General features: G+C 42.6%; 1 protein-coding gene across 1 annotated transcript in view; it reads right to left on the reverse strand.

Annotated features, from left to right (window-relative positions):
• The window catches only part of DPT (dermatopontin), a 36,696-nt gene extending 11,585 nt beyond the window's left edge, over nt 1–25,111 (reverse strand). Inside the window, exons 1-2 of the mRNA XM_055582179.1 lie at nt 24,771–25,111; nt 5,259–5,384 (exon numbers count right to left, since the gene is read on the reverse strand). Coding sequence (XP_055438154.1) covers nt 5,259–5,384; nt 24,771–25,075 — 431 coding nt within the window. The 5' untranslated portion in view covers nt 25,076–25,111. The remainder of the gene's footprint in view (nt 1–5,258; nt 5,385–24,770) is intronic.
• Nucleotides 25,112–25,185: the final 74 nt, after the last annotated feature.

Below are 25,185 nucleotides of genomic sequence, written 5' to 3' on the forward strand. Positions count from 1 at the left end.
ATTTTTGCAAAAATGAAAAAAGTAAAACCCAATTGCAGTTATGCATACAGGAAAGCAACCTCGGAGTCAACTGACTTCTGCAAAGAGCTGGGGGAAGAGTTCAAGTGGGACTAAATGACTCTGGAGTCACCAAAGTGCCCGTCTCTGCAGAGAGGCCCTGAACTCTGGGGGTAGGAGAAAGAATTCAATACGGTCATGTCTGTCCTCTTGTGGCATTTTGGAGCACTATGTATCAAAGTGTTCAAATATGTATCACAACAGGGGGAACACAGTTCTAGATATATCTGTGGTTTTAAATTAGAATAGGAAAGTCCCTAAGTATTTTCCAAATCGCTCTCTTGGAAATGAATTTCCAGCTCACCATTCCAAGCCCAGGGCTGGTCAGTAAGCACATTTGTTTTGACTCATGTTAGTTTTCACTGGCCACACTGCGTCATGGTTGCCCGATCCTGCAGTTGGTGGGGACAACTCCATCTGCAGTGTCTCCCCTCCAGCTAAAATAACCACTTTCTTCTCTGTTTTCACTATGAGATGCCCACTGTATTGTTACCTAATACTCCATTTGTCCAGGTCTTATTTTCTCATCGAGATTCAGAGGACTCAGTACTGTGCAAAGCATGTGGGATCTGGAGGCAGACAGACCTGTTGGAATTGAGTTCAGAACTTTGAACAAGTCACAACTTCTGCACCCTGGTTCTATCATCTGGGCCATAGATCATGATTTCTGTGCATCAGAAGTAAATGAGCTAACAGGGTAGATTAATAAATAAAATAAAAATTATCATCATCATTAGGAACTGAATCAAAGTCTATGAACTGTACTTATATCCATTCATATTCAGTCTGATTAAGTGAATTAATGAATAGAGGAATGAATGATTATTTCTAGAATACAATAAAAGAGAGTGGACAAGAAAGTATAGAGCCACAAATTTGGAATTGCAAGATTTACTTTGTTCTAAGCAGCAAGTAGGACCTGGTCTTATGTTACCCAATACTTACTAGACAACCAGCCACATGTCTGAAGTTTCTACTCTTAAAGGTTGAGCATAGGAAGGGAGGAAGCACTGACATGCAGGCGGCAAATACATTTCTAAATTAGAAATATGGCACAATGATTACGACAGCCACGCCACCCCAAATGATGACAGATATGATTGATTTTGCTGAAGTTCAAAGGGCCCATCGACCCCTAAAATGAGTGCTTCGTGTTTCATGCGGTGCCAGGCGATGGTTGATCTAAGCCCCAGAAGCAGCTAAACTCAAAGCAAGCTGCTTAAAAATGTAACATCCGGTCTTACTTTCTCAAAATGTGGGTGTCTCCGTCTCTGTAATCACAGCTTCCAACCTGCTCAGAGGAAGCATCGTAGAAGCCTCCCTTCCCACCAGGCTTCTGGGAGTAGTACTGTGGTAGGCATCTGAGCAGGGGTGGGGGGGGGCAGATGCCACATGGAGATGCCTCTGAGGTCATCTTTATCCCTGTCATGGTCTCACGGGAAATGGGAATGCAAACATTAGCCATCTTGTATTAAAAGCTGGACAATGAAAGCAGTAGTTAAAGATAAGCTTTGATGGAGTGCTTTGGGGTAGGAAGAGGAGAATATTCAGATGAGCTGATTTTGTTGTAGTTGTTAGCCAGAACTATCTAGGAATTAAAAAAAAAAAAAAATCTCTGGCTTATGACTTCAGCATAATGGAGGGGGAGACCAGATAGTGGAGAACAGAATACAGTATCTGAGATTCATATAGAAACTCATAGTAGAAATTCATTATAGAAACTCAAGGCTGAAGGAAAACTAATGGGTTATCTATGCTGATTCTGAGGAAGGGCTTTTTTTTTTTTTTTTAGTCAAAACATATTATGCAGTGAACCTGAGGAAAGGCTATGAATCTGGAAAAGAAACATTTAGGAAAGGAAACACATGTTCAATTCAAAACTGTTGGTCCCTGCGACATGGTCTACGCCTGGACAGCCTCAGCGTGCTGATGGGGGACAGCCTGGTGCATGGCAAGCAGCCACTGGAGCTGTGTGGAGACTGGGGAATTATTCAGTCTCTGAAAGGTTGTGGCTTCCTCAGTGACACGTGTTTGTGGTTTGCAGATGAATGGACTAAGAATGCATATTCTCACACATAAATAAATCTGTGTAACAACATTTATGTCTGTATCCAGTCCCAGTGGGGACTTGTGAGTGATGCCATGTCTGCTTCTATCAGGAATTTGCTTTCTTACCAGACTTCAGTGATGCTATAATATCTCATGAGAAACTGCAGAGACAGAAATGGGAGCGGCGCCTTGGTCCCCACCAAACAAATAAATCCCGCACTTACGTGGGAGTTGCTTGGATGATTTACTTTTTTTTCCTGTGCACAGGGTGCTATTCCTGAATCCCTAAAAGCTTGCAAGCTCGGAGAGGATAGATGTTCACTTCTCAGTGTCAGGCTCAGTGCTATAGAACAGCCTTCCAAGTGGGAAGAGAAAAATGTTTCCACCCACATATGCCCAGTTCCCTGGGAGGTGATTCAAGTTAGTTAAAGTGATGTGAGGGAAGGTTTAGAGGAAGAGGGTTATCAGGAGCTTTCACTGTGGGAAGGTGTGGGAAAACAGTTCTCGCTCCGAAGGGCTGTTAAAAGGATCGGATAAAATAATGCACTTGAAGGAAGACTTTTTTCCACTATAAAACCTCCTCATATCAATGTCAGGTTTCCCCACTGTTACTGTTCCAAGGGGTCTGTGATGCTCAACTATTCATTTGAAAAATTTATTGCCTACTTTGTGCCAAGCAATAAGCTGAGATGCCAGAGAAATAAGACCTAATTCATGCCCTAGAGGTTTCATGCAATTTAGAAAAACATAGACTGTCATGACTCAGGAAACTTAAAGATGCCACTGAAATGTCTAGACGTGCCGGCGGGACAGTGAGTCATGCCCTGCATACCACAGAGTTTCCTGCAATCTCATTGTGCTGTTCCAAGTGTCCCTTTGGAAAAGGACTATTTCCTTGACAACCATAGTAGTTCTCAGCTCTGACACCACACAACCAGGAAGAGGTCCAGTCAAGGGAAGCCTTTCTTAGAGGGACCACTTCAAAGTGGACTTTCTGTGTCTTTCGGAGGAATTATCTCCTCTCTCCATTCTTCTCCTCTCTCTCTCCACAGTTTGATTCTACCAACTGTCAGTGTCAAGTCTGGGTGATGGAGTGGGATGAGGAATGGGGAGAGTGGGGTGGTGGGAGAGGATGGGCAGACCATTGCAGACCACGGCCAAGGATAAATTTTGTTACCAGAGATTTTAATGTCTTGGGTAACTTAATAAAAGTTGCTCATCTCTGTCAGCCTTTGATCTCAAGACTTTGGTCCCACATACACGGCTCCATGCTTATTAAATTCTTAGCCTCTTAGAAACTGGTGGGCTCCTGCTACTCTACCCTGAATGTAAGACCCTTTAGGTCTTGGATTCAGGAACTTTCACAGTTATAACCTACACCCTAGCCATGTCTGTTCACCAACCATGGTGGAGTAAGACCAGCTTTATGGAGGCATCTGGTCCCATCACGTCATGGCAAATAGATGGGGAAAAAGTGGAAGCAATGACAGATTTTACTTTCTTGGGCTCCAAAATCACTGTGGATGGTGACTGTAGCCATGAAATTAAAAAACAAAACAAAACAAAAAAAACACGCTTGTTCCTTGGAAGGAAAGCTTTGACAAATCTGGACAGCATATTAAAAAGCAGAGACATCAGTTTGCTGACAAAGTTCTGTAAAGCCAAAGCTAAGGATTTCCCAGTAGTCATGCATGGATATGAGAGTTGGACCCTAAAGAAAGCTGAGCGCTGAAGAATTGATGCTTCCAAACTGAGGTGCTGGAGAGAAGACTCTTGAGAGTTCCTTGGACTACAAGGAGACCAAATAAATCAGTCCTAAAGGAAATCAACACTGAATATTAATTGGAAAGACTGATGCTGAAGCTGAAGCTGCAATACTTTCACTGCCTGATGCTAAGAGCCAACTCATTGGAAAAGACCCTGATGATTGAAGGCAAGAGGAGAAGGCGATGACAGAGAATGAGATGGTTAGATAACATCACTGACTCAATGCACATGAATTTGAGCAAACTCCAGGAAACAGTGGAGGACGGAGGAGCCTGGCATGTTGCAGTTCATGGGGTCATAAAGAGTCAGACACGACTGAGTGACTGAGCAACAACAACAGCATGGAGGCATTTTGGACAGCTGGCTGAAGTCCCTGCCCCATCAGAGAGCTACTGCGATCAGATGACTTTGAGCTCTGAATTTACCATTCATCACTGCTTCAAACAGAAAAATGCTGTCTATCCCTAGAGACACTCTGCCCTACTTGAGCATCTGTGGGGTTGTTTGGTTACAGAGAATAAGCGTGACCCACAAGGCTGTTTTTCCAAGCATCACATCACACTGTGGAAAGATATGTCACTTGAGTGAGTCAACCTTCAAATGCTGATACTTATTCTTTTGTTCTAAGTAGAAATGTCTGACTTGTTTCCAGACTGAAGAACTTGGGACAAGTTGTGTTGTCAACATCCAATGCAAGTTATCAGAATTTATATATACTCAAAGGCCAGGTCCTTTTTAAGTCTATGATTATATACTATGTTTGGCACTCTGACCTGGAAAAAGGCTGGATCTTCAAAAGAAGTCCTGCAAGAAAACATAGGGTCCCAGATATGTCCAGTGTCCTTGGATGTGATGAGAAGTTATAATGATAGAGACAGAAAAGAGCACTGAAACAGGGGTCTGTAAACTTCAGCTTAGAGGTGAACCACCATGAAATAAGCTGGCTGGTCTGGGGCAAGTCACGTTTTTGCTCTATTGCTCTTTTTTTTTTTTTTTGCTTTTCTACCAAAAAAGGGATGTAGGAGCACTGGGTTGATGACCTGTAAGGTCCCTCCCAGTGTGAATACTACTCTGGCCTTTTCTTTCATCTATCCATCCCCTTCTATAGGCTGCTGCTGCTGCTGCTAAGTCACTTCGGTCGTGACTCTGTGCGACCCCATAGACGGCAGCCCACCAGGCTCCTCTGTCCCTGGGATTCTCCAGGCAAGAACACTGGAGTGGGTTGCCATTTCCTTCTCCCTTCTATAGACTAGCTGCTATATTTAAAACTTGTTTATGAAGGCTGATGCTTATATGAAACTAGAAACGTGGACCAAAGCACACCCCCCCAAGCTCCCCTCCAGTCCCAGTAGCCTTAAGGGATTGCGTTTGGCTGCCAGGCTCACCAGCAGGAATATGGGCATCTCTTGCTGTAGCGACAGCAGTAAAATTGCCACTCGCGATCCAGCACTGACTCGAAGTAGCGGCTCTGGAACCCCGCCACCAGTCCATTGTTGGAGCATGTCTGGTACCTGAAGAGAAGAGAAAACTCCAAATAAGCTAACACAATGGTGCACAAATTCACCCCCTCCCCAAGATCTTAACACCCAGTTACTAAGCCAAGCCACTCTTTTAACGACCTAGATTCCTTACAATTTATTCTATTTTATGCAAATAAAAAAGACTTTGTTTTATTGGTAGGAATGACATATACTCACCGTTAAAATTCAAATGATTCAAAATCTTTCAACTGGAGGAAAATTGGGAAACTCTGCTCTTGTTAGGCCTCTGAGAATATGTTGTTAGATGGAAGAATGCATAAATGGATGGATACAGAGGCATCTAGAATTTTTACAAATGCAAGATTGTATTATTCATGCCGTTTAAAATAAAAGATAATATAATTCACTTTGTCTGAATTGAAATAAAATGAAGACAAGGAAAAACACAACGGATTGATGAACTTCAAATAAACATTTCTTCTGCTTAAGAGCGGGTGGATTCTCTACCCTTGAGCCACCAGGGACGCCCTGAAAGCTTGCAAAAGCTTTTCCCAAGTGAGTCTTAGCTAACTCTGTTCTGCATTTTTACCCACCTGGACATTGATCCCGTTCCCTCTTGTGAGGAAGCAGAGCAGGAATTTGTCTCTGTGTCACTACCTGGCAGTTGGAATATATCCCTGCTTTCCAAGTAAAGATAAGTTTCCAGAAAATATAATAGATTAAGAATAAGTGCCCAGCGCTGATAGGTGAGAGAGACCTTGCTGACACACAAACTATAAAACCATCAGTGACTGAACTTCATTTTGTTCTTTTTAATTATTGGAAATGATCTTCTGGATCATATGTAGATATGTATTTGAATATATACATATATATATATATATATATATATATATATATATAAGCACGAATGAATAAGTGAATAACGAATGGGGAAAAAAAGATGCTTCCTGACAAGACATGAAATATATTTAGTATCTAGTTTGATCAGATTCAAATAGGGACTTCCCAGGTGGCTCAGAAGGTAAAGAATCCACTTACAATGCAGGAGACCCGGGTTCGATCCCTGGGTCAGGAAGATCCCCTGGAGAAGGAAATGGCAACCCACTCTAGTATTCTTGCCTGGAGAAGCCCAAGGACAGAGAAGCTTGTGGGCTATACTCCATAGGGTCTCAAAAGAGTTGGATGTGACTTAACAACTGAGCACATATTCAAATGTGTTTATTTATCCATTCATCCAACAAACTTGTACCTCCTCACTATTCTGTATCAATCTCTGTGCTCCTGTGTTGAAACAAAAATCAAGAAATGGGCTTGGTACTCAGTCAACAGGCAAATTGGCTCGAACTCCCTGTTCCCAGGACTTGCAAGAAGTTGTGACAAACCTTAGAAAGCTCGGCTATAAGATATAAATAATGCAACTTAAGATGTACATTGAGACCTATGCCCATTGATGACCTAGACTTCTTTGCTCTCCCATTGCTCACATTTCAGCTTTGGAAAGCACCTGGTACATTTCAGGAATCCATACAGTTGGAATGGATGACTAAGGTCTGAAGGGTAGCCTTGGGGGCTGATTTTCCACAATGGTTTATCCTATCCTAATTCTAGCCTTGCTAGTGAGATGCAACTTCAATAGAAAGCTCTAAGAGTTGTAAACCAAGCTCATATGTGTCCAAAGAGTGATGGTGCAGCAAACTGGTACTCTCTGTGATCTTTCTCCATCCCTAAAGGTTTGCCTCCCTCTAAATCAGCCCTGTCAGAACTGAACCAGGCTTTCCTGGAACTGTTGTTCCACTGTCTTGGTTTGTCCTGGGCACTCAGACTGTCACAGGGACGCATTCCCATGATGGTAAGTTCCCATAAGCAAAAATAAATGTAACAAGATAAGCTGAATGGTTTCGGTACCAGTTGTGAAGCCCATCCAAGTTCCATGAATTCTCTGCCGGCTGCCAGCCAGGCAGCTGACCCCACAGTCCTATATGGGAAGTGTGTGTGTGTCACTCTCTCAAACGCCACCTAAAATAACACTGCCTTGTGAAGATTATTTGGACACTACACACCCAGGGCCCAAGGACATATGATGAAAGCTAGTTAACCAGACAGAGCTCACCTCCCCCAGTTTATGTCCCACTGTTTTCACATTTTGGTAGAGTGAGCCTGTACCGGAGCTTGGCAGTGTGTGTGGCCAGCGTGATGAAATTATTCCTTCTAGAATTGGATTTTTGTAAGGGGACATTTTCACACTCATGTAGAAGCAGTCTAGCAGGGTAGTTAAGAGCACAGGCTATGTTGCTGGACTGCTACTCCAACCATTCCTGACTGTATCACTTTTGACAGGCTTCATACCCTCTAAAGGTCTCAGTTTTCTCATCTGTAAAATGGGCGTAATAACAGTATGTAGTTATTAAAGTTATTGTGAAGACCAAATGAAGCAATGCATACACAACTCTGTAGCTCAGATAGTAAAGAATCTACCTACCAAAGAGGAGATGCGGGTTTAATCACTCAGGAGGGTCAGGAAGACCCCCTTGAGAAGGGAATGGTTACCCATACCAGTATTATTGTCTGGAGAATACCCCATGGACAGGGGAGCCTGGAGGGCTACAGTCCATGGGGTTGCAAAGAGTTGGACACAACTGATCGAAACTAACGCTTTCACTTTCATATACAACTCTCTCCAGTTGAGATGTGCTAGTTCCATTGTTCTACAGCATGTAGGATGCCAGGTCCCCAATCAGAGATTGAACCTTCATTGCCTGCACTGCAAGATGGACTCTTAACACTAGACCATCAGGGAAGTTCCCCAGAATGCACTTGTAAGAGTCCATCATTCAAATCCAGGAGGGACCCAGAAACTCTCTGCAAGCAGTTCTCAGAAACTCATGTGAGCGATACATCTTCCCACTTCTACCTTCTCCTTCAGGAATAGAGCCTACTCCAGGATGAGGGTGCAAAATGAATCTAGTTTGGGGCATTCCTCTCCTCCACTCCTCTCCCTTTCAATCACCTTTTCAAAAAGTACTTAATAAGATCCACCTAAAGATTTGTCCACAAACTGCAGGATTCCAAACACAGGAGCCAGGCAGGTGAGAAGGGGAATGAAGACAGCTTATCAACAGGAGGGGAGGGAGGGGGAGTTGGACAAAGCTTGCATTACTAAAGTGATTCAAATTCAATTTTTTTTTTTTTTAAGTTGTGGAAAAGACATCCCTGATGCTCTACTTCACTGCCCAGTGCATGACTGTTGTTCTTGAATGGTCTGCAGAAAAGAGGATGGGCCCAAGACTGCAGCTTTCCTGGTAAAGGATAATAGGACCCAGCTGAGCCCTAGGCACAGGTTCCCTGAGAACATTTCCCAGAATCTGAGGGCCCTGGGGTTCCTTGCATCTAGACTCTCTCCTTTCCCTTTGAAAAGACATTTTTTTTAAAAATTTTATTTTATTTTTCAACTTTACAATATTGTATTGGTTCTGCCATATATCAAAATGAATCCGCCACAGGCATACACGTGTTCCCCATCCTGAACCCTCCTCCCTCCTCCCTCCCCATACCATCCCTCTGGGTTGCCCCAGTGCACCAGCCCCAAGCATCCTGTATCGTGCATCAAACCTGGACTGGCGACTCATTTTATATATGATATTATACATATTTCAATGCCATTCTCCCAAATCATCTCACCCTCTCCCTCTCCCACAGAGTCCAAAAGACTGTTCTATACATCAGTGTCTCTTTTGCTGTCTCACATACAGGGTTATCGTTACCATCTTTCTAAATTCCATATATATGCGTTAGTATACTGTATTGGTGTTTTTCTTTCTGGCTTACTTCACTCTGTATAATAGGCTCCAGTTTCATCCACCTCATTAGAACTGATTCAAATGTATTCTTTTTAATGGCTGAGTAATACTCCATTGTGTATATGTACCACAGCTTTCTTATCCATTCATCTGCTGATGGACATCTAGGTTGCTTCCATGTCCTGACTATTATAAACAGTGCTGCGATGAACATTGGGGTACACGTGTCTCTTTCAATTCTGGTTTCCTTGGTGTGTATGCCCAGCAGTGGGATTGCTGGGTTGTATGGCAGTTCTAGTTCCAGTTTTTTAAGGAATCTCCACACTGTTCTCCATAGTGGCTGTACTAGTTTGCATTCCCACCAACAATGTAAGTGGGTTCCCTTTTCTCCACATCCTCTCCAGCATTTATTGCTTGTAGACTTTTGGATCGCAGCCATTCTGACTGGCGTGAAATGGTACCTTCTTTCTCATCAACCCTTTGAAGGCTGGAGGCTCAGATTCACAAACTCGAGCACTGTGAGCCCTGCTCCACCTGACGCTGGAAACTTTCTAGAAGGAAAATCACCAGGCAGTTGTTTCTCCTCTGACAATAATGGTCATGGACATTTTCTGAGAAAATGGCCTTTCTGAAAGTGATTTCTCTTTTCTCAGGGCCATCACCCTGGGAAAACTTTCTTCTATATCCACAATAGCAAAATGTGGAAGCAATAGGATTCGGGGGACAGAGTCCTTGTTGAGGGATTGGCAGGCATTGAGTTCTGGTCCTAGCTGTGACCTTCACATTCCATGTGGAGCCTCACCTAGGTCACTGTGAGAATCAAGTGAAATAACACCTGCAAAGCTCTTGGCCAGGATAGAAACAGGAAGAGCAAGGATCCAAACTCAGATTTTCCTGAGGCCAGAGCTCCTGTTCAGGAACTCTCAGGGAGCCCAAAAAGTTGCTCCATGATTGTCCTTCTGCTTTCTGGTCCATTCTTCAGACAGGCTTTCTCCCTGCTGTTGTGTCCCTCCCTGGGTCCAGGGCCATTGGTCAAGCTCAGTGACAGTGGCCAGGATGGGAAGCTGTTCATATGTCTGGTTTTGCCAGTGAACTTCTCTGTGAAGTTTTAGTTTCTCATTCCAGTCTCTGCTGGTCTCAGTCCAGACACACAGAAAACCCAGACTCTTAGCAAGTGGGAGGTGGCATTGGGTTGAATACGGAAACAAGCATCAACTAGGTGAAGGAAGAGGTTTCAGAATCCCATCAAATGGATGGGCCGGTTGTGCTTGTCTCTTCTTCCAGCTCCACAAACTGTATTTCCAGGTCTGCTAGCCAGTCTTCAACTCCACGACAAAGATGGAATAAAAGCAACTTTTCCCATTGTCCAGGCTGGCAGCCACTCCCTGTGACTAGAAGACCACGTGGCTCAACCTCTTACTCCCCAAAATTGCTCTCCCAATCCAGGTGATAAGGGTTTAAATTTCACCAAGGGAGAATCATTCTTTTATATATTTATTTATTTATTATTTTAGATAATGTATCTTGTGAAAATTAAGCTTACACGAACACAAACAAACATGTATTTTCCATGGATATTTTTTCTTTTTTAAAAAAATTTTAATATAAATTTATTTGTTTTAATTGGAGGCTAATTACTTTACAATATTGTATTGGTTTTGCCATACATTGACATGAATCCGCCACGGGTATACATGTGTTCCCCATCCTGAACCCCCTTCCCACCTCCCTCCCCATCCCATCACTCTGCGTCATCCCAGTGCATCAGCCCTGAGCATCCTGTATCATGCATCAAACCTGGACTGGCGATTCGTTTCACATATGATAATATACATGTTTCAATGCCATTCTCCCAAATCATCCCACCCTTGCCCTCTCCCACAGAGTCCAAAAGACGGGTCTATACATCTGTGTCTCTTTTGCTGTCTCACATACAGGGTTATCGTTACCATCTTTCTAAATTCCATATATATGCATTAGTATACTGTACTGGTGTTTTTCTTTCTGGCTTACTTCACTCTGTATAATAGGCTCCAGTTTCATCCACCTCATTAGAACTGATTCAAATGTATTCTTTTTAATGGCTGAGTAATACTCCACTGTGTATATGTACCACAGCTTTCTTATCCATTCATCTGCTGATGGACATCTAGGTTGCTTCCATGTCCTGGCTATTATAAACAGTGCTGCGATGAACATTGGGGTACACGTGTCTCTTTCAATTCTGGTTTCCTTGGTGTGTATGCCCAGCATAAGGCAGTTCTAGTTCCAGTTTTTTAAGGACTCTCCACACTGTTCTCCACAGTGGCTGGACTAGTTTGCATTCCCACCAACAGTGTAAGAGGTTTGCCTTTTCTCCACACCCTCTCCAGCGTTTATTGCTTGTAGACTTTTGGATCACAGCCATTCTGCCTGGCGTGAAATGGTACCTCTTTGTGGTTTTGATTCTGACAATGAGTGATGTTGAGCATCTTTTCATGTGTTTGTTAGTCATCTGTATGTCTTCTTTGGAGAAATGTCTGTTTAGTTCTTTGGCTCATTTTTTAATTGGGTCATTTATTTTTCTGGAATTGAGCTGCAGGAGTCGCTTCTATATTTTTGAGATTAATTCTTTGTCAATTGCTTCATTTGCTATTATTTTCTCCCATTCTGAAGGCTGTCTTTTCACCTTGCTTATAGTTTCCTTTGTTGTGCAGAAGCTTTTAATTTTAATTAGGTCCCATTTGTTTATTTTTGCTTTTATTTCCAATATTCTGGGAGGTGGGTCATAGAGGAGGATCCTGCTGTGATTTATGTCGGAGAGTGTTTTGCCTATGTTCTCCTCTAGGAGTTTTATAGTTTCTGGTCTTATGTTTAGATCTTTAATCCATTTTGAGTTTATTTTTGTGTATGGTGTTAGAAAGTGTTCTAGTTTCATTCTTTTACAAGTGGTTGAGCTGTTTTCCCAGCACCACTTGTTAAAGAGATCGTCTTTTCTCAATTGTGTATTCTTGCCTCCTTTGTCAAAGACAAGGTGTCCATAGGTGCATGGATTTATCTCTGGGCTTTCTATTTTGTTCCATTGATCTATATTTCTGTCTTTGTGCCAGTACCATGCTGTCTTAATGACTGTGGCTTTGTAGTAGAGCCTGAAGTCAGGCAGGTTGATTCCTCCAGTTCCATTCTTCTTAGGATTGCTTTGGCTATTCAAGGTTTTTTGTATTTCCATACAAATTGTGAAATTATTTATTCTAGCTCTGTGAAAAATACTGTTGGTAGCTTGATAGGGATTGCATTGAATCTATAGACTGCTTTGGGTAGTATACTAATTTTCACGATATTGATTCTTCTGATCCATGAACAAGGTATATTTCTCCATCTATTAGTGTCCTCTTTGATTTCTTTCACCAGTGTTTTATAGTTTTATACATATAGGTCTTTAGTTTCTTTAGGTAGATACATTCCTAAGTATTTTATTCTTCTCATTGCAATGGTGAATGGAATTGTTTCCTTAATTTCTCTTTCTATTTTCTCATTATTAGTGTATAGAAATGCAAGGGATTTCTGTGTGTTGATTTTATATCCTACAACTTTACTATATTCATTGATTAGCTCTAGTAATTTTCTGGTGGAGTCTTTAGGGTTTTCTATGAAGAGGATCATGTTATCTGCAAACAGTGAGAATTTGACTTCTTGTTTTCCAATTTGGAGCCCTTTTATTTCTTTTTCTGCTCTGATTGCTGTGGCCAAAACTTCCAAAACTATGTTAAATAGTAGTGGTGGGAGTGGGCACCCTTGTCGAGACTCATTCTTTTAGAGTAAAGCTTGCTGCTAAGTCGCTTCAGTTGTGTCCAACTCTGTGTGACCCCATAGACGGCAGCCCACCAGGCTCCCCCATCCCTGGGATTCTCCAGGCAAGAACACTGGAATGGGTTGCCATTTCCTTCTCCAATGCATGAAAGTGAAAAGTGAAAGTGAAGTTGCTCAGTCATGTCTGACCCTCAGCAACCCCATGGACTGCAGCCTTCCAGGCTCCTCCATCCATGGGATTTTCCAGGCAAGGGTACTGGAGTGGGGTGCCAGATTGGACTCCTGTTAATTCTCTTTTCCCCAGAATATTCTTTGAGTTGCTATCAGACATGTATAACATGCTCCACAGATTTTCAGAATATTTGTTAAGTCAACAAGTATTCATTAGAACCTACTCTATGACAAGTGCTGTACTTGGTCCAGAATGCTTTCCAGACAACTGTACTAGTAAGGGACATCACGATGATACAGATGTTGGATGGAAGAAATAGACTGGTACTAAAGACAAAGATGAGAAACAAGAAACTGGCTGGGGATGGTGGGGCAATGAAATGGCAAGGGACAAAGACAAACCAGTTTGGGGGCAAGTTTATGTATTCAAAGGAGCTTTACAAGTTTTGGATATTTCTCTCAAGCCCCAACAGAATGACTCCATGTCCCATCTTGTTCTTTCTGCTGATGTTTATGCCTACCTCCACAAAAATGGGGGCTTCCCTGGTAGCTCAGACAGTAAAGAATGTGCCTGCAATGCAGGAGACCTGGATTCGATCCCTGAGTTGGGAAGATCCCCTGGAGAGGGCATGACAACACTTCAGTATTCTGAAGAGAATACTGAATGCCTGGAGAACCCCCATGAACAGAAGAGCCTGGTGGGCTGGAGTCCATGGAGTTGCAAAGAGTCAGACATGACTGAGCAACTAAGCACAGCACAGCACAGCCACAAAATGGGGATGACAACTTCAAGCCTGATAGTATTGCATGAAGATTAAAGAGATGTTATATGTCAAGTGTCTACCCCAGAGCCTGATACAAAGTATGTTATGAAAAGACAGAAAAGGTAGTGGTTGTTACTATTACTGTTATCATAAATATTTGCAATTAAATGGAAGGAGATGCTACATCTGGGCCAAGAATTGTTCTAGGTGTCTTCTACAGTCTTCCAGGGAATTGAAAATTCTTCCATTAGGAGAATTTGGTAAAGACTGAAGTAAATAGAAATCTGAAGGTACAATGTCTGGTGGATATGGGAATGAATCAGAACTTTCCAGCCAGGCTGTAACAGCTTTTGCCTGATCATCAAAGAAACATGCAGTCTTTCAGTATCCTGATAGAAGACTATGGGCTTTCTGTTGACTAAGTCCGGACACTTTCTGTCAAGTGATGCTTTCAGTTGGTCTAATTGGTAGCAGTACTTATTGAAATTAGTCATTTATTTTTCCAGAAGGAGCTCATAGTAGAGGACACCCTTCTAACCTCACCATATATACATCATCAACTTCTTTGGATGAAGATTGGGCTTTGGTGCGGTTGGTGGTTTTTCATTTTAATTGCTCTTTATCTCTTCTGTTCTGCATTATTGTACAGTACCCATTTTTCATCTCCCATAAAAATTTGTTTTTAAAATGGAATGGTTTAGTTACGCCTAAGTAGAGAATCGTATGAGGAAATACTGTCAAGAAGGTTTTTGGTTTTGTTTTGTTCTTTTTCTGTTTAACTTCCATGGAACATCAAAGCAATTAACATAACCAAGCTGGTGTAAATGATTCTCAACACTCGATTTGGATATTTTGAGTACATCGATTATTTCCCACATGGTATAGCATTGATTTTTCTCAACTAATGTCTCAATTTGATCACTATCAAATTCAACTGGTCCACTTGACCATGGAGCAATGTCCTATGAGAAATCTTCAGCACAAAACTTCACAAATCACTTTTGACATGTTCGATCAGTCACAGCACCTTCTCCATACACTACACATTTTTTTTTTCCATTTCAGCTGCTTTTTTTGCCTTTCATGAAATCATAAAGCATAATATGCCAAAAATGTTGCTTTACTTCTTCCATCTCCAATATTAAAATGGCTGAACAAAAATTTACCAATTTTGATATATATTTTTTAAATCCACACTGATATGATAGCTGTTACAATACAGCCTAACAAAATTGTTTCAAGTGAAGTTAAAAAACAACTAAGCACTACTAGAGACATCTTATGGAAGAAACTGAATGAACTTTTTGACCAACCCAATAGTAATTTTGCCTTGCAGTATTATTGTGAGGCTCAAATAAGATTAGACCATGAGTAACTCAGGGGCATAGACTGTATGTTATTCATCTTCATATTCCTGGAGTCTGGCAAAGTTTGTGATAATAAGTATTTGTTAGTGAATAAATAGGGAGCAGGCAATGGCACCCCACTCCAGTACTGTTGCCTGGAAAATCCCATGAATGGAGGAGCCTGGTAGGTTGCAGTCCATGGGGTCGCTAAGTCAGACACGACTGAGTGACTTCACTTTCACTTTCCACTTTCATGCATTGGAGAAGGAAATGGCAACCCACTCCAGTGTTCTTGCCTGGAGAATCCCAGGGACGGAGAAGCCTGGTAGGCTGCAGTCCATGGGGTCGCACAGAGTTGGATACGACTGAAGCGACTTAGCAGCAGTAGCAGCAGCAGTGAATAAATAGGCAAATGAATGAGGAAGATTTATAAATTATATAGCACCATATCAATTAAAATTAGGGTAATAGCACTTATACTTCATACCTGTTTCATTTCTTTTTCAATTGCTTCACTCTCACCTTTGTTTTTGAAGTCTGTGAGTTTGTTTCTGTTTTGTAAAGAAGTTCATTTGTATCACTTTTTTTTTTAGATTACACATATCAGTGATATCATATGTTATTTGTCTTTCTCTGTCTGGCTTACTTTACTTAGTATGATAATCTCTAGGTTCCTCCATGTTCCGGCAAATGGCATAAATTCATTCTTTTTCATGGATGAGTAGTATTCCATTGTATATATGTAGTGGGGAGAGGGCGTAAATTAGGAGTCTGTGGTTAGCATATATACACTACTATAATAAAATAGATAATCAAGAAGGATCTACTGTATAGCACAGGGACCTCTACTCAGTATCCTGTAATCACCTATATGGAAAAAAAAATGAGAAAGAATGTATCTATCTATCTATCTATATGTAATTGAATCACTTTGCTGTACACCTGAACCTAACACATTGTAAATCAGCTTTACTACAATATAAAATAAAATAAAATAATTTAAAAATGTAACCAAAGTGGTTTGCTGTGCAGGAAGATCTGCAGGCTTCTTTGTGGAGGGCACTGAGGACATTGGCTGGGATTTGGGCTGCTCAATGAACTAACTAGTCTTTTTTTAAGGTTTTTTTTTTTTTTTTTTTTTAATGTGAACTATTTTAAAGTCTTCATTGAATTTGTTACAATATTGCTTTTGGTGTTTATGTTCAGGTTTTTTGACCATGAGGCATGTGAGACCTTAGCTCCCAACTAGGGATCGAATCCACACCCCCAGCATTGGAAGGTAGATTCTTAACCGCTGACTGTCAAAGAAGTCCCTGATGCTGCTGCTGCTAAGTCGCTTCAGTCGTGTCCGACTCCGTGAGACCCCAGAGACGGCAGCCCACCAGGCTCCCCCGTCCCTGGGATTCTCCAGGCAAGAACACTGGAGTGGGTTGCCATTTCCTTCTCCAATGCAGGAAAGTGAAAAGTGAAAGTGAAGTCGCTCAGTCATATCCAACTCTTATCGACCCCATGGACTGCAGCCTACCAGGCTCCTCTGTCCATGGGATTTTCCAGGCAAGAGTACTGGAGTGGGTTGCCATTGCCTTCTCCGAAGAAGTCCCTAACCAGTCTTATTTGATATTTCACTACATATTTAGTGGGTCCCACAATGTGCCAGTATTATTCTAGTGCTGAAAAATATTCTATACAGTGGTGAATGAGACAAACTCCTTATATTCATGAAGCTTATATTTTGAAGGGAACAAACTATAAAAATACAAACCAGGTAAGGACAAGGGCACCACAAGAAACATAAAGCAGATTGGGATGCAGAGGGTGAAAGACACTGGTATAGAGGAGCTGATCTGAGAAAACCAGGTGAGCTCAGTGTGTACTTAATGACCAGCATAATGAATCAGGAAGCATTGCTCTTTACTAGACAGGACCTTGGTCTCAATTAGAATTACACTGTGGAAAACTGAGTTCCTACTGGTAAAGAATTAAATAGAAATCTCAATTAAATAGTCAGGAGATGGACCAGAAGGGGGAGCTCTCATACCCTGTGATGCTGCTCAGCCAATGAGAGTTTGTCACAAGGGAACCAATGAAAAACCATGGATTCTATGCTTACTGTAGCCCTCCCAACTCCTTTTACCCCCACAAAAGCGTTCTCTCCATTTTGTAGGGATTTGCACATGCCTCACCATGGTTGTAGACCCAAGATTGTAATTGTTTGCTCATCCCAACCAAATGCGTTGTTTTCTGGAGATATAACTGGCCGTCTATTTATGTCAACATTTTGGTGTTCCATTGGGGGATCCAGTGAAGATCCTTGATCACTTTGAGGCTTGTGAGCAAACAGATGTGGTACCCACATTGAATTTGTTGATGCTTACTGCTTTTCTAACTGACCCTGAGATTTTTAAGCAAATCTATCTCTTGGATCTGAATTTCACCCGCGTTGCATTTTGAAGCTTTCCAGGTTTTATTCAGGATCTGTTTTAAGGTTTCATCTTTTCTGGTTAAGACCTTGTTCCCCGATGAGAATATTTATTTGGCACTTTGACTCAATTTTTGAAATCAGACTGATATAGCTGGAACTGGCTGGCCATCAGCGCATGCCTTTAGCAAAGGGGGGCTGTCTTATTGGAAGTATGCTGAGTAGCTTCCTGTCTCTTTGGGGCCAGACTGCTGTCTTAGAACTGGCTGATACTAGACCTGCATGCAGTGTGGTTTATTCGAGCTAAGTTGTTTGAAAATAATTCTCTTACTCGAGAGAAAACAGCTCTGAGAAAATGGGATCCCAGTTATTTAAATATTTTGAGGGTACCCATTCCCTACAGCGATCTTGGTCCATTTTATGTTTGAAAACCAAGGTTATTCTTCATGTTTATGTCTAACTAAATTGGATTGACCTAACCAAAGGCAATTTAGAATACCGATGACCATTCTGGGGGAACTTTTGAAATCCCTAAGCTTACTTTTCTCAAAACCAAATTGGAGAGCCATCGCTCTAAATTTTCCAAAGCTAAGTGAAAACCCTACTCCGATGGGTATTTTGAGGCTTCCAAATATTATCAGTAGACTAAAGTTGCATCTCTGCAAAGTAAAATGTTCAGATTAACTGAGGAAAATGTTTAAAGAAAGATAACATGGCTCCCAAAGCCTGGGTTCTTCCTCGGCTTCTCTGTCTCTCACTCCACCTCTGCTACCTTGTCTCTCTCCTTTGGCACCCCCTGCTCAGGGCCCACCCTCAGTGCCATCTTTCTCCTTCTCTATCTTGCCGTCTACACCTCCTGTATGTGTTTGTGTGCTCAGTCACTTCAGGCATGTCTGACTTTTTGTGACCACATGGACTGTAACCCACCAGGCTCCTCTGTCCATGGGATTCTCCAAGCAAGAATACTGGAGTGGGTTGCCATGCCCTCCTCCAGGGATCTTCCTGACCCAAGGATCAATCCTGCATCTCATGTGACTCCTGCATTGCAGGTGGATTCTTTACCACTGAAGCCCTGGGGAAGCCCCTATATCTCATATAGACCCCCAATCCCCCAGTACTGATTCTCTTGCCAGACTTCCTCTTTTCTCTGAAGGTCTTCCCATTCCCTTTTCCTCTGAACTGATCAGAAATTGTCCCTTTCAAATTAAGCCTTTTGGGGACCCAGAGGCTCAACCCTTAATCTCTAATATTTCCTGGACTAAAGCTGAACTGCAAGCCACAGTCAAACTTTTTCCCAAAGTAACTGAAGATCCTCATAGATTTGCTGAGTACTTTAGTTATTCAAACTTATCAACCTGGTTTCTTCAACATATATCAGCCAGTTCATATGCTTGCCAATGAAGACAATGCCCAAATTTGAATGAAAATAGCTAATACAGAAAATCTTAAAAGGTCTCTAGAATTACAACTGGGAGACCAGCACACTAACTTACTATGTGTCCAGGCTCAGGCAATCACTAGGCATATTCATTGAGTTATTACCAGGGCTTTTCTAAAGCCTGTTGATTGGAACAAAATTCAGGCTGGCACACAAAAATTTCACGAATGTGTTTATGACTATTACAACTGACTTCAGATTATTTTTAAAACAAATTCTGATCTTTCTCCAGATGTTGATTCCATTTGGGTAGCTCTAAACTCTATGTTTAGTAACAGGCTGATCTGGGACCTCTCCCTTCTAGTAAAAAGAACCAGCATGAAATAGGAAACTGTGTCCACTCCAGACTCAGCTAACCTAATAAACCAGCACTCTCTTACTTTAGATGAGTTACCTAAAAGGAAGACTGCCAAAATTCTTACTCTTCAACTTCAGCAAATGAAGGCCCCTAAGTGAACCCCTTCCCCTAAGTTTCTGCTATTTTTGCAAAAAGTCAGGACATTGGAAAATAATTTGCTACAAATTTAAGGGCTTTAGTTGCCTTCAGCCCTTTAATCAACCTTTCCAACATCGTCTCAGTCCTCAATGACTAGATTCCTGGGAACAAAAGGAGCTCGTTCCAATCATCCTTCTTAAATGACTTGAATAAAACTTGTCCAGGTTGGGGATGAATTTCTTCCAGTCCTAACTGACACTGGAGCCACGTTCTGGGTACTCAACTGCACTACTTAAATCAGCCCTTGCCTTGTAGTACTAAAACAATTCAAATAGCGGGAAATCTCTAATAAACCTCATGAGGTTTCTGTCTCTGAATATATTCTCTTTTGCTTAGGCCTTTTAAGAGGCACATACCTTTTTCTCTTAGTTTCTTTTCCCTTCCATTTATTAGGTGAAGACTTCTTAGAGACGTATACAGGTGCGAGTGCATGCTCAGTCACTAAGTCTTCTCCAAATCTCTGCAACCTCTTGGACTATAGCCCACCAAGCATCTCTGTCTATGGGATTTTCCAAGAATACTGGAGTGGGTTGCCATTTCCTTCTCCAGGGGATTTTCCTGACCCAGGGATTGAACCTGTGTCTCCCTCATTGGCAGGTGGTTTCTTTACCATTGAGCCACCAGGAAAGCCAAAGAAATATACAGGACTTTTTCCTAAAAGGAGAAAATAATTCTAGAATTTGACAGTAGTCATCAAAGCAGCCAACCAGGTGAATTAAGTGACTCTTTGACATTTATTTGTTTTGCTCTTGATGGTACTAGAGCTGATTCTGGAAGCAACTGATCATCTGCTTCTACTGAATCAATTACCACCTTTTTTGTGGCAAAATCTCCAACTGATATCAGGAAAATTAGCCCACTACACATCAAGGTTCAAACAGATCCCTTAAAACCTCTTCCCAGAATTAATCAATATCCTGTAAGTAAAGAAGCCCTTCAAAGCATAAAAATCATATTGGATTATAAGGCTCAACACCTCATTGTCCCTTATACTAGTCCCTATATGTTATGTTAGTTGCTCAGTCATGTCCAACTCTTTGCAACCCTATGGACTGTAGCCTGCCAGGCTCCTCTGTCCATGGGGTTCTCCAGGCAAGAATATTGGAGTAGGTAGCCATTCGCTTCTCCAGGGGATCTTCCTGACATGGGATTGAACCCAGGTATCCCAGTTACAGGCAGACTCTTTACCATCTGAGCCACAGGGGATCCCAATGCTCTTATTTTACTGATGAGAAAACTTGAGGACTGAGAGTGGCCGTTTGAGACAGAACCATTTAACCATTTTTGTACCTCAGTAGAAGTTCTCCTGAATTCTCATCTCACTGAACATTTCTCAGTCAGCTGTCTCACCTCATAAGAAGTCCTTTGGCTAACTGTTCCTCGCACCACTCATTCATGTTGTTATAACCTTGACTCTGCTACTCTTCTCCCCTCTGGCACTGATGAAGTTCCTCATGATTGCTTAACACTGATGGGATGGCCTACTGACTTCTTGTGATGATCTTTAGGAAGTTCTCTGGGTAACTGTGATTATTCTTGGTTCACTGACAGTTTTTATTTAAAAGATGACAGTGGCATATACTGCACTGGGTATTATTGCAACTTCGTCTTACATTTTTGAGGTAGTACCTTTATCTATGGCTACTTCAGCTTAACAGGCTGACTCATATGCTCTTATGTGGGCCTGTACCTTTTAGCCAAGGATAAAACTGCCAAAATTTACACTAATAGTAGATATGCTTTTGGAGTAGCTCATGATTTTGGAATGTGGTGGAAGTAATGTGCTTTCCTCTTGTCTATCACGTGACTTATCTTTGGTGAATTATTAAATTCAAATAGTCAATTCCAAAACAAGCTGCCATTTTGAAATGTCTCCTTGGGAATTCTTTGAGGACCTGGGAAAAAAGCAAATGCCAGGAGACTGAATGTTCTTCTGAATTCAGACTCCATGTAAAGCTGACTTGCCTCTTTAATCAGCCTGGTCAAATTACAGATTCACAAAATCTTTGTTGACTGCCCATGATGTGCCAGGAATTTGTTTTAGATTTGTGTTAGAGTTCTCCTACACTTTAGCTTGTGAGCATCACAGTACTTCTCCCTAACAGCTTGCAATATGGGTATTACACTTTTTTTCCAGAATGAGAAATTGAATGCCCAAGACCACAGCTCTCAGAGATGATAGGAAAAGGAGCTGTGAATCAAAATTTCCTGATTCTAAAACCAGAGCTCCTCTCACCACACTCCAGCTCAGCCTCACTAACAAATTTTAGCTTCATGGGACCCACATGTCCTACAGCCTGGGTCAACCCAAGTTTGAGAAGATTCCCTGAGAACAACTGGGGCATGCTCTGAGACGGCAAAATGCCACTCATGGGACCAAGGTAAAGCCTCCAAGCAGTTGTAAGTAGGGGCCAGCATGCACACTTCAGAATCTGGCACCTGAAGACGTGATTTTTCAGCAGAGAATCCCTAGCAAACAGTCGTGTTACAAGTTAACTCAGACATGTCAAAAGTAATTTTTAAAGACTATGCTCCAATTAACAAGGGTCTTTAGCAGATCCTATGTATTTTTGTCATATCTGTATTTGAGATTCCCCCATCCCCTTTAAAACTAAGCTTGCAAGCAAATATAGTTATACAAGGCAGCCATATAGCATAAAACTATCAACTCTTCCCCCAGAATAGATTAAGAACCGACAGGTAACGGGAAGATATAATTGCTCCCCAGTTTATGAACAATTTCTCTCCTGATTTTTTCACCGAGACTGGAGCCTAAACTAAAAGCAACAATCATCTAACAGAAGTGTCTCTGGGGTAATCGGGATCAGTCCTGGGGCAGCTGAGTCCTACTGGTTTTCGTTTGTACATTTTTTTTTTTTTTAACTCTGTGATTAAAGGAGGAGGAGATGGAGACAACAGAGGGTGGAAAGGGGGAAAGAAAAAAAAATCATTTGACTCTGCACAATCAAATATGTGGAGGAAGTGAAGGTGGAAGAGAGATTCTGTCTGTCAGCTTCTCATTTGATTCCCATTGGCCAAACAAAATCATATAATTTGCACTCCCTCTCGTGCTTTTCTTCAAATAGTTTGGGAGTGAATGACAAACAAGTCACACGTTGGCAAGTTTGAAACTAAACACAATTTGCCTTCTCTCCCTAGCAGGGATAAACACAAAGATCAACAGAATGAAAGAACAATCCAGCTGTATTTTCAGAGCCAAGCAGAGATTAGGAGCCTCGGAGCCCTACAAGATTAGGCAGTCTAACTGCTCATTTTCCAAATGAGGTGGGAGCCTAAAGAGCTAAACCCATGGTCCAAGGTCACCAGGCAAGTTATCTTCAGAAGCAGGATCCAAGTCCAGGCCTCCTGATTCAGAGTCCAAGGCTCTTCCTTTAGGATTTAAAAAATCATCCGAGTGCTGTTTTGTGTGGCTCTAAAAGGGGCCATTAGAAAGGGGCCCCACCCATCTATGGGTCCCCTAAATTGGAGGACTAGACAGACAGTTGTAATTAGGTCATCCCCAGGCTCTGTGCCAGGCAATGGCCTGCCTACGGGAAGCCACTGGAGACTGTGATTGAGGTGAGGCTGGACTCTGAGTCAGCCATCTGTCTGGAAGGGTTTTAGCTAATTAAATATGCTCGCTGGAGGCAGTGGGGATGGATGAATAAGGCCTGATAAAGGGGCCCCCACCTGCAGCTGTGAACCATTACCCCCATCCCTTTTGCAGGCTGGCTGAGCCCCTCCTCAGTCCTGGCAGAAATCAAGCTGACCCCATCCCTCCAGGACTAGCTTCTGCTGTCAGCTTACAGAGCCCTCCTTTCCCAGGATGAAGAACTGCCCTGAGTCCAGTCCCTACCACCCTGACCTGTGCTGACTGAGCCCATGCACTGGGGCAGCAGACTCTCAAGTAGCCCAGCACCATGTCTAAGCACTTATGCTCTGGAGCTGAGACTCGCTGGATCCAAATCCTGGATCGACCATTTTCCAGTTGAGGAAACCCCTGATCTCTAGACATCAGTTTATCTACCTATAAAGTGACTTATAGATTTAAAGCACTCAGCAGGGCGCTTGGTTGGGTTAAGCAATCAATGACAGCTGTTTTTATTGCTTAGAAGTCCTTTTTATTGCCTGGCTCCTCCAACCATCAGTCTTTTCCTCCTGACCTCTCATCTCTGTGCTGGTGGAGTGACACTCAGAATTTTGTGCTTGACTACCCCTAAGCCCCAATCCACCACATGCCCATGGAGACCCCTCAGTAGAATCTCCTCTGCACAGTTACCATAGCAGCAACCTGCCAGCTGGGCTTCCTCCTCCCCAGGCCAGGCTCCCCCTGAGTCTGCCTTCACCCTCTCCCCCAGCCCACTCCGTGGCCTTGCCTCCATGCAGGCTGCTGTGACTAACTGGCCTCACAGAGCATAGCTCCTGGGATGGGCTCTGACTGAGTACTAGTGTGAGACAGTCACACGCCACAGTGAAGACACAGGCTCAGGCCATTTCTGGGTCATTAACCATTGCAGAACCCAGTTGAATGAGAAGACTTCTCCCAAAAGATTTCAATAAACTATTTCCCAGAAATGAAATCCATTTTAAATGCAGACAGAGAAGGACCTTGGTACTCAAAACTGAGAAGGCACATTTAATTGGGATGGCAAAAAGCCATTTCATTTCACTTCTCTTGGCTTAAATTTCTTTGACCCCTCTCCCCCACTCATTAGCCTTAAATCAATATTTCTCAAACTGTAGTGAAGGTTCTGTTGTTTATTTTCCCCAATCTATTGGGTACCAATACTTTTTTTGTAAGATAGTCCGAATAAGTTATTACCATACTAAAGTGCCATTTGGATGTCACAGCAAAATTGAATTGCTACAAAGTTTCATAAAGACTTTCAGTTTCTGTGCTTATCTTTTGGCAAACTAGTAAACGTTTCACAAAGCCATACTAGTCCCTGGACCAAACTGAGAGCCACAGAGAAGTCCATCTGCCATGGACACCCCTCTGCCCCATCGTGAGTTTTTGTCCTGTAATGCGGTCTGCTCAGCATCGACCCTGCCACACCCGGAGCATGCAATGGAAAGGATCCTGGTAGGATTTGCCCAGTCTCCAGTGAGCTCTATTCCCTGAGGGTCAAGCCTCCCCCAGAGAGAGGGGTCTGTTGCTGCATCACCAGCCGTGTGCAGTGTGCTGGCTCTTACCATTCCATTCCAGCCCTGTTGATCTCCTCCCACCAGCACTCCGTAGGCTCCCCCAGGCTCTGGGGTGTGGGCATGCAGGCGTAGTTCCACTGTCTGTCGGAACCTTCCTTCTTGTTGAAGATGCTTCTCACGGCCACCACCACCTGCCCATGGGGACACTGGTAGCTGAAGCCCTGCCGGTTCAGATTCACCCACCCATCGTCACTGTAGTCATGGTACTGATGATAGGAGTACCCATAGTCACCATACTGTCCCCAAGCCACGGTGGCCAGTGGCAGAAGCACCCACAGAAGAGTGAGGTCCATGCCGTCTGGGCTTCTGGCAAAAACTGTCACCCTATGTCTGCTGGGCTGCTGGTTTTATACAGCTGCTGCTGACATGTGGCTTCCAGATGTGGGTGAGCAGGCTCCAACTG

The sequence above is a fragment of the Bubalus kerabau genome, chromosome 5 (assembly GCF_029407905.1).
Source record: "Bubalus kerabau isolate K-KA32 ecotype Philippines breed swamp buffalo chromosome 5, PCC_UOA_SB_1v2, whole genome shotgun sequence".
NCBI lineage: Eukaryota > Metazoa > Chordata > Mammalia > Artiodactyla > Bovidae > Bubalus > Bubalus kerabau.